Genomic DNA, 9870 nt, shown 5'->3' with positions numbered 1-9870 from the left:
GATTATATGCACTAATATGATTTATGACAATGCATTGACAATAGTAAACTCTACGTGCTTGTCATAAATGTTACTGGTTCGGCCTACTTATCATGCATAAGTGCCTATCATGTTTGTTATATGGCATGAGACTCATCATTCCATTTTATTTACATCTCATATAAATAACTTGAGAACAAACATGATTACAATTTTTCTGGATAAGTCATGTCTTTATTGTGAAGTATCCTCGATTGTGAACCAATTTATGATACTTTGTGCTAGAAATACCGCTACTCATATTCTTAACAACTTAAGAATATAATTTCTAATAAAATACAGATGAACCTTTTCTATTACACATAAATATATTATATAAATATATTACCTTTTATTAATAAAATATGTACAAGATATATACTAAATGATATATTCTAAGGCATACTACTAATAATAATAATAATAATAATAATAATAATAATTATTATTATTATTATTATTATTATTATTATTATTATTATTATTATTATGCATAGCAGCAGAAAGAAAATTGTTATAGAACTGTTAACAAGAGAGAAGGGCCCACAAAAATATATTAAGATCAGAAGTTGTACCTTAACCTTACGCTTGATTTAAATCTTTAATTCAACAAATCCATGCAATGGTTCATCACTTTCATGTGAATAATAACATTTATTCCATGCCAATATTTTAATTAATTAATTAATGACAAAATAACACTTGCTAGCTTTGTTATTCATAAGATAGATTAAATTCAACCATTATTGTTTATTTCATATTATAAATATTTAAATTTTATGGATCTCTATTTTATTAATAGTTCTTAAAAAAAAAAAGAAATAATTATTTTAGGACCTGAACAACATGATCTAACCTATTTAGAGGTAGCAAATGGCTGGAATTGAATGTGTTTTAGTCCTTTTCAATTGTGGGATAATTTATCAAATAATTATATAAAAGTTTTTGAAATTAATTCATATTAATTTATGAGTTATGAACTGTTTTATATAAAAATACTAATTTTCTTTAAAAATGAATTGAAAGTACATTTTATTTATTTATTTATTAAATATTAAAAATGATATAATCAAATTGAAATGGATGAATGTTAAATTAAATTATATGTTATTATTAAATTGATTTTTAATTTTATAATTTATTTAAATTTAAATATTAAATTTGAATTTAAATGAATTATAAGTTGTTTGGAGCAGGTTTTGAGCATGTTGTCTTGTAATACAAGATATGAGATTTTCAAATCCTAATAATATTTCTCTCCATTAGGCTTTTTTTTTTAATAAATTATATAAAAAAAATTCCCATATAATTTTATAATTTTTAGCTTATTTTTATTTTTTTAAATAATTTTTTAAAAATTAAAAATTTAAATTCTTTTATTTATTATATTATATTTTTAAAATAAAAAAATTAATTAAATTGAATTTTTACAAATTTTTAATTGTCAAACAGAAGGTTAATGATTTTGTACAAAAATTAAGTTTTTATTTATTTTTTATTTTTTTATGTGGAGAGCAAGACAACACACCAGCAGTCATAGACCAGAAGCTGCGCAGGGTAAATATATGGGCCCGACATGATCCAAGGCAATCAGGGTCCAAGGAAAGGAAGCACGTTCCATGTCTATACAACTGGATGATAAAGTGGCAAATGTCAGGATCAGAACTCAGAATATCTGCCATGGCAAAAGATCGTATTCTGAAAGGTGCAGCGGGATCGTGGGTTGAAACATGATGGACCCTTTGGTGGTTCAATGAAAAAGAAAGAAAGAAACTAAGAAAATGAGTGGTCTTCATGGGGTCATCCTTATGGTTTCTGTAACTGTTCATTATTTGCAGAACTACAAATCCTGTTGACTCTGCTCCAATGTAATCAAGAGCTTGTTATGCTTTAACCTGCTTTTTAGACAAAGGGAAATCTCTTTCATATCAGCAAATAGCATCATAAAACTGCATATTTTCTCTATTGCTAAAAAATTGAATCCGCAGAAGGCTTAAATATTCTAATGGAATTGCTGCAAGAAGAAGAATCCACAAGAAGGTAAATTCATATCAGGTTAAGATAATTAGATTACATTACAGGGCTAATTGCTACATTTAAATAATACATGCTCCTCTTCTACTGAGGTCACATCTCCAGTAACAGAAACCCATGTTTCTGCAATTTTATCCACTCTCCCTTCAAGAATCTCAACCAAAGTAAATGCGCGCCTTGTACCTTTGGACTCTGGTGTCAACTGTGAGGTTTCGCTATTCATGAAGCTTCTATTGGGAGCTCGTTGATCGTCATTGATTCTTTTAACTCTGGGAACAATTGCCCCATTCAGGTATATAGTATTGTCAGTGCTGACCACAATCATTTTTCGAAGACCATTTCCATAAGCTAGCTCTTTATGCATGTGACCAAACACAACCAGAGGAATATTCAGTTTGGTCGTCTCTTTTAAGTGGGCAATTGCTTGTGCTAGATCTGTATCAGAGAATGTTGTAAACAAAGAATGGTGAATATATTATTCTGTAACATAAACAAATAAATTGCATCTTATGCAATAATTTTTTTCTTTTTGTTCCCTATCCATATAAGAAGAAGAAGTAGAAGAAGAAGAAGAAAAGAGGGTACCAGGATCACCATGATCACCACCTCCAAACACCCAATCTTTTCCACATATGTCATTCAAATTAGAACCAAGACCTGGAAAAAGCAAGACCAGACTGGATTTCAATAAAAGAGATCAATTTGTCTTGAATGACTGGTTGGTAAGTAATTTCGGCCAGCTGATACACCTGTGGGCCCATTATGTGCAAGAAATATAACTAGATGGTTTTCTGGAGTGCGTGAAGCAGTATTATAGATTCTCATGGCACTTCCTTCCATGTCTTGGACTCCATATCTGTAAGAATATTGCAATTTAAAAAGTTTCAGCATGTACAATAAGATCAAGCAACAGTCAACAGGAAAATGATTAGTAGAAGAAGAAAAAAGGGAAGTGCGAATTCACATCATCCTATGTCATTTGCACATTGATACTTGTCTCACTTTGGTTATATATCCATAAGGTCACCCCAGCTAGCTCCTGTCTTAAAAAATCCCATTGCTATTAATTGCATACGTTAAATTGAGGCAGTCATTTTTGGTTCTTTTACCAAAGAAAAACATAATACCTTGCAAGACAATCGACAATATGAAGAACAGAGACACATGAAAGATTCCCCAGCCTTATTTTCATATTTTTAGGTTTTTTAGTTTGTACAAGTAAACTTGAAAATGCCACAAGAAATAATAAAAGAGAAGAATAACTATAAGATTTGCTTCAAACAATACAAACCTTGCAGAAAGAAGCCCTTTCCGGAACAACTGGTCACCACCACAAGAAAATGGCCGTCCACCAACAACACTAAGTTTTAAAGTAGGGAAATCCAGATGCCTGTAACCTACATGCTCTTCGCCAAGACTGGTTGTTTCCAGAAAGGTATTTTCATTCAGCAGTTGAATTTCTTCAGGGCTCAGTTCATGCATGATGTGCAATGTGCTGAAGGACATACATTAAAGGCATCCGATGTCTTTTTGTAACTTTATTACATTACATGCATGGCATTCCCAATGCCAAAAATCATACGAAAGGAAAAGTCATAGATGAGCATAATCCAGAAGGTTATGCATATGTACAGTATCCCCTTTTCTTTTGTGTTTACATTCCTTTTGATTTTTCATAAAGGAAAGGAATTGAGAAATTATTCAAAATTACATATGAAAAGCTACATTCAGTACATCAAATAATTCTGTCCAATGGGCTAACAATTCACAAATATTATAAAACCTTTCCAAGTCTATTCAATCCCCTTGATTTTTTCAGAGAATAATAGGGCTTTCCAGCAAGGAGTAAAATGATGATTGCAAAACTTGGGGCTACATGCATGGCTTACTCCTTATCTTAACTTTGTTTTATTTTTAATAATCTTTCAAAAGGGAACTTATTATGGGAATGAGATAATAATTATAAGAAGGAAAATGAACCTAGTACTAAATTATATCTTTAAATTCATTGTTGGTCCAATCAAGTATTTATCCATGTCTCTTTCATCATAAATCAGCAATACGCAGAAAGTCTAATGCAACCTCTGTTTTCAAAGACATGATTTATGACAACACTACAGAAGAGAGCCATCACATGTACGCTTCCTACATTATCCAGTCATTCTTCACAAATTCAGTCTTTCACCATCTATGTAAGAAGCAAATTAGGATGTGATAATAAAGGAACCAGACCCCTATATGCGTGCTTAATGCTGACAATGTCAAACAAAACTGAAGAATAAGAGATTTTAAGATCATCAAAATAGGAGTAACATCAACATATTTTCAAATTGTAAAACATTTAACCAATGAAAATGAAGACATAAAAGGCATCTTCCCAAAATCTGGCATGCTCAGAGATAAGGTACGCTCACCATTCCAGTTGAAGTTGAACACCATCCTTCATCCTAATATTCAAATTAAAGAAAACAATTATAAAGGAATAGAAATTTAACTTGTGTGTTTGATTTATAAAGATAGTTAATGATGCCAAATTCAAAACTTAGAAAAGTAAGGCTAGCTGCTTGTAACATGTCACATGCACAGATTCACATACACACACACATGCGCACTAGAAGGAACATATCTTGGTAGAAATTTCAAACAATAATTCAGAAGTCTTCTTTTATCTTACTTCTTTCTTTTTTTTAAATTTTTTCATCTGATATTGCATATAGAACTGAAACAAAAGTACATTATTTAATTGCTCTAGCTCCATAAATGTAAGAAGGAAAATTTCTGAAAGTGTAACAATATAGAGACATCTTAGCATATATCAACATGATGCACTGTTGAAGTGGGCTGTAACATCTGGACTTACTTTTGTGAGAACTTTTGAGTATACCAGGAATCATGATTTCCCAAAATAACTGCCTTAGGAAATTTAAGATCTGCAACACTTTGAACAAGGTCCACATTTTCATTACCAAAATCACCTGAATAAAGCCCAGGAAGAGGGAAGGGCAAGAAAAATTAAAAAGGCAAAGAAAGACTAATAAGGTTAGATTTAAAAATTTTACTAGCAATGTTGCAAAAACACAATCAGAATGACTGGCCATGGTACACGTTAGGCAGATTTTCCATATGTCAAATTATTAAACATGTCTATAATACATTTTCTATGTATTATAAGATACAAAATAAAATGTTAGTAACCAGCATGGACCCAGATCCTTTTTAGATGTTTCCTTGATATTATGCTCACCAGTTAAAACAGGCAAAAAGGGTCATGAAGGCACCACATGTGGAGTAAATGAAGGCCAGCCAATGACATCAGATAGGTATAAGGTGAGAGAAAAGAAAACCTGCCTGTAAACAGCACCAAATCCGGCTGCATTGCCATACAACACATATTAAGTTGTTAGAGGATATGTATGTTCAAGATTAGTGGAAATGCTTCTGAAAAGCTAAAAGAAAATTGAACAAACAAATAAGAAAATAAATAGCTCAAGGGAATTTGGATGCAAATAAACTATTGTGAATGTCTAGTTCTAGCTAGATTTTCTTTTGAGACAGTGCAAGTGAATGGACACATGTACACACACTCACATTGGATCGCACTCTCACATTCACTCTCTTACACACGTACACACACTCACACCTAATTGTTTCTCACCTTCTTCTTGCACGCACACCTACACAACACAAGCTAACACATATTTATACGTGCTCTAAGTCGGTGAAATCTCCAGATGCTTCTCACATGCCTGTGATAAAGATATCTCCAAAGTCGGTGGTGAAGCTTCATGAATGTCGGTTATTCTTGATGACCAAGGAAAGAGATGATTCTAGATTAATGTAGAGAAATAGAAAGTCGGCGATGATTTTCTTCAATATTCTTCCCATCAAGTTTTTAGGGTTTGTCCTCAACTCTTCATATATTCTTTCTGAAAGCATTGTTCAGTAACTTCCACAGTAGGATCATACCTATCAGATATGTGGATGACACAGGTATCTAAGAGTACAAAACAGAGTCGAACTGAAATGAACTGATGAGTCACCCACATACCATAACCACAAAAAGCCAAGAGAATTGGAGTGGAACCACAAAGAAACACGGGTACCTAACTTAAAATCCTCAAGAATTCTTCATGTGCACATATATATATATATCCTTGTGAAGAACATTACATGAACCAATATAATAACCGTCACTTACAAGTTCTTCACAAATGACAGGTCAGAGAACTATTTCTCTTTCTTGGCTACCATATGAGAAAACCCAAAGTTCCTTTTCTAGCAGTCAAGACTCCTATCTGTATTTTGCTCTTGCTGATTTCAGTTATTGTAGAATAAAAGAGTCTGCTGCCAACCTTAGAAACCTCTAGTTTTTATCTTTTGGACTGCCAACTTTTCTCCAAGACCTAGCTAAATAACTAAACACTTTTCTTCTATCAGTATTTCTAAATTTCCATATATCATTCACACAGTACCCTAAATTGCTCTTGTTTATCATTGCAAAGCCCGCAATTTCTTCAAGATATAATCCAATGTAAAGGAAAGTAAACAAATAAAAATCTAATAGAATAATGAACTCAATATTCATTCCATTACATTCAATTCTGTAAAGCAAGCATGCACTAAAAAAAGATAAAGTTATTTTCTACTCAATTAGCAAGAAGAAAGTTATAATTTTTAGTTATTAAATCCCTACATTGGCTGTGGGCTTAATTACAGTGACATAAATTAGAAATTCAAAAGCAAAAAACTAATAGTAAAAAAGAATATGAAAATTAAGCATAATAAGTAGTAATGATGATGAAAAAAAGAAAAAAAGAAATGAAATTTACCTGCAAAAGTTCAAGTGCTTTTGTATCTTCCTCTAGATTCCAATCATCATGCTTCGAAAACCCCAAAAAAAATTTTAAAAAAAATAAAAAAACAAAATTTTTCCAAAAAATGTAATAACCGTACAATTACAACCCTAGATTAATCAAATAATAAGCTATATAAGCGAACGCAAGGCTAGGGTTTCTAAATTAAAAGGAAATACAAGCTTGGAAGGGCAAACAAATACTAGAGAGAGAGAGAGAGAGAGAGAGAGAGAGACTCACGACGTCTCCGACAACTGCGATTCGGGCCGAGACCGCCATTAAAGAGGTGCTGCTGGGCTTAGAGGACAAAGAGAAAGAGGGGCGACAAGAGGCACTGGAAACAAAACAGAGAGAGGGAGCGTGAAAGAACGCGCTTAAACTTAACATAACCTTCTGTTCCAGTTTCGCGCGCTATTTTACGGCGACACGAGTTGGAATTTAAACCGTTAAAAACGAGAAGTAATATCGTGCAAAATTAATATATAGAAATAAAATAGCAAAATAATCCTTTTATTATTTTTTTATAGAAATAAGTTAATTTTTAAAATAAATTTCTATTAATAAAGTAGTCATTTTATTAAAATACACTGTATTACATCAAGATTAAATTATTACAAATATTAAAACTGCATGTATTAAACTGTTAACATGATGAATTAAACTACTATAATTTTTTAACTCACAAATGGTATTTTATCAGAAAAACTATTTTACTAATAAAAATATATTTTAGGGATTAATTTATTTTTATAAGAAAAATAAATGGATTAAATTGTAATTTTTATAATATATCATTGATTAAATTATAAATTATTGTTATTAACAAAAGTGATTCGTTGAAGAGCTAGAGTGTACATCGTAACACAAAATAGGCCTATACACCTGAAAAGGATATTTAATCCCGCACCCTCGAACCGTTGAATTTAACAAGTCAATGAAATATTTGGTATACCCGTTGTGAAAATGCTACATTTTTCATCTCCTCATAAGCATTCTGCGCCTGCCTTATAGTGAGAATGGGATTCAAAGCCTTGCCATCGTAAACAACTGCCTCCCTTGATTTCCAAATATTCCAACATAGAGAAGCTGCCAAACAAAGACACTCTTTATATTGAGAACAAAATACTTTTAACAAGTCGTGCCACCAAATGAAATCTTGATAAAAATATAGAAATAAAAATATAAAATATTAAGATATTAAAATTAAATTATATAAAAAATATGAATGAAATTTACATAGAAATGTAGAGGTTGAAACAAAAAAATAAAGTATTGGAGGGCAAATAATAGTAGGGGTGTGCAAATGGTTCGGTTAGAAACCGAACCGATAAAATCGAAAATTAAAAATCAAAAATTTTAAAAATCAAATCAAATCATTTAATAAGTGTCGCAAGGGATTTTGCGGTCGCCTGAACGAACACTCATCGAAGTGGGAAAGAGTGAGGAGTCGCCACCTTAATTTTGAGGGAAACTAAAGAAAATCATTTGTGAAAATAAATTGAAATGAAACCACTTCAAGACAGAGATTCTAGGTTCGGGGTCCGTAAACGGGTGGGGAAGGTGTTAGGCACCCCACCTCGTCCCTTAATAAGGGTAAGTAGATTTAATTTTGCATTAGTTTGGAGGGCTTGAATGGACATGTTGATCCTTTTGACTAAAGGAGCATTTGATTTTTCACTAAATTTGGATCACCCAGGTACATAAGTAAATGAGACAACCTTAGTGAATTGACGTCGCATATCATTTTTGGTTTTGGGTTTGTTTTGCGTGTAGGTTAAAATTAGGTTGAGAATCAGATAAGAACTCTCCTCCGATCTTTCTTAAATTCTGAGAGGAGATCGGATAAGAATCCTCCTCCGGTCTCTTTTGGGGTATTTAAAATTTAGGATTGAGGATCGGATAAGAACTCTCCTCCGATCTCTTTTAAGTATTCATTAAAATTTTAGCTCAGGGATCGAATAAGAATTTTCCTCCAATTTCTATTTAATGTTTATTAAAATTTCGAGTTGAGACCGGATAAGAACTCTCCTCCGATCTCTATTTAATATTTATTAAAATTTTGAGTTGAGACCGGATAAGAAATCTCCTCCGATCTCTATTAAGTGTTTATTTTAAATTTTGAGTTGAGAATCGGATAAGAACTCTCTTCCGATCTCTATTAAGTATTTATTTAAAATTTTGATTTGAGACCGGATAAGAACTCTCCTCCGATCTCTATTTAATTAACGTTTTGAGTTGAGAATCGGATAAGAACCCTCTTCCGATCTCTTTTTAAATTAACAGGAACCTTAATGGGATCTTTCCGATCTCCCAAATTTTAATTTCAGCTACATGTCATAAGGTCCTAAAGCTAAGGATTCTGACGTTCTAAGGTGTTGGGGGGTAAGGCTTCTAATTGATATTTTGTGACTAAATAAGAGAAGCTGGACTGAATTTTGCTGACTTCCCCTAAGGTCACTTTACCAGTACCTATTAATGTCCGATCTATTCTGTTTCGTTTACTTTGGTTTTATTCCACTTTATGGCATCTTGCCGAATTGCCGTTTACGTCAGCCTAATAGTTTGGCTATTTTCCTGACGTGTTATTCAGGCTCTCTCTCTTAAAAGAGACCCTTAAGTTGCAGTTACCTACGTTTTACCCAACCACTTACACGCTACTAGGAGATAGAAAACTTGCATTCAGAAATGACGAAGGTTAATGAAATGATGGACTGATCGCTAAAGAAATAAACTCGAGAGTAACATTCTTTAAGGTTCTTTGGCACTAAATAAACTTGGAGAAAATCACATACATAAAAAGAACAAAGAAAATGCGGAAAGTAAACGTAAACACTTAATAAAACGGCGATATGAGCTCTTACCTGTAAGGAGCCAAATCTATTGAAATAACTATGGGGTGACAAATAGTAATAAGACAGCGGACTGATTAGCTTGAGGGCTGATGTTCGTTGTGAAATGAAGGGTG

The 9870-nt window shown here is 32.3% G+C and overlaps 1 protein-coding gene across 6 annotated transcripts; it reads right to left on the bottom strand.

Annotated features, from left to right (window-relative positions):
- Nucleotides 1-2008: 2008 nt before the first annotated feature.
- LOC131168826 (uncharacterized) lies at nt 2009-7326 on the bottom strand. 6 transcript variants are annotated; one of them, XM_058132077.1, is made up of 9 exons: nt 7146-7326; nt 6882-6932; nt 5401-5422; nt 4913-5027; nt 4467-4499; nt 3344-3547; nt 2802-2908; nt 2638-2709; nt 2009-2487 (listed from the first exon to the last, which is right to left on the bottom strand). In XM_058132077.1, exons 1-9 carry the CDS (start codon nt 7290-7292, stop codon nt 2102-2104), a joined length of 1137 nt encoding a protein of 378 aa, XP_057988060.1. In that variant the 5' UTR covers nt 7293-7326; the 3' UTR covers nt 2009-2101. The 6 variants fall into 6 exon arrangements, with proteins under 6 accessions (XP_057988060.1, XP_057988064.1, XP_057988063.1 ...); XM_058132081.1 differs by having other exon boundaries at nt 4913-5083; nt 5297-5422; nt 7146-7325; XM_058132080.1 differs by having other exon boundaries at nt 5297-5422; nt 7146-7325.
- Nucleotides 7327-9870: the final 2544 nt, after the last annotated feature.

The sequence above is a fragment of the Hevea brasiliensis genome, chromosome 13 (assembly GCF_030052815.1).
Source record: "Hevea brasiliensis isolate MT/VB/25A 57/8 chromosome 13, ASM3005281v1, whole genome shotgun sequence".
Taxonomy (NCBI): domain Eukaryota; kingdom Viridiplantae; phylum Streptophyta; class Magnoliopsida; order Malpighiales; family Euphorbiaceae; genus Hevea; species Hevea brasiliensis.
The sequence above is the reverse complement of the archived record's forward strand: the minus strand, read 5'-3'. Positions and strand labels throughout refer to the sequence as shown.

Bases quoted from the DNA above. Each gene is read 5' to 3' on its own strand.
- LOC131168826 (XM_058132077.1), bottom strand. From the start codon at position 7,292: ATGTTAAGTTTAAGCGCGTTCTTTCACGCTCCCTCTCTCTGTTTTGTT. The intron at 6,933-7,145 runs GTGAGTCTCTCT...GGGTTTTCGAAG, and splicing joins TCGCAGTTGTCGGAGACGTC to CATGATGATTGGAATCTAGA. The intron at 4,500-4,912 runs GTAAGTCCAGAT...TTTGAATATTAG, and splicing joins ACTCAAAAGTTCTCACAAAA to GATGAAGGATGGTGTTCAAC.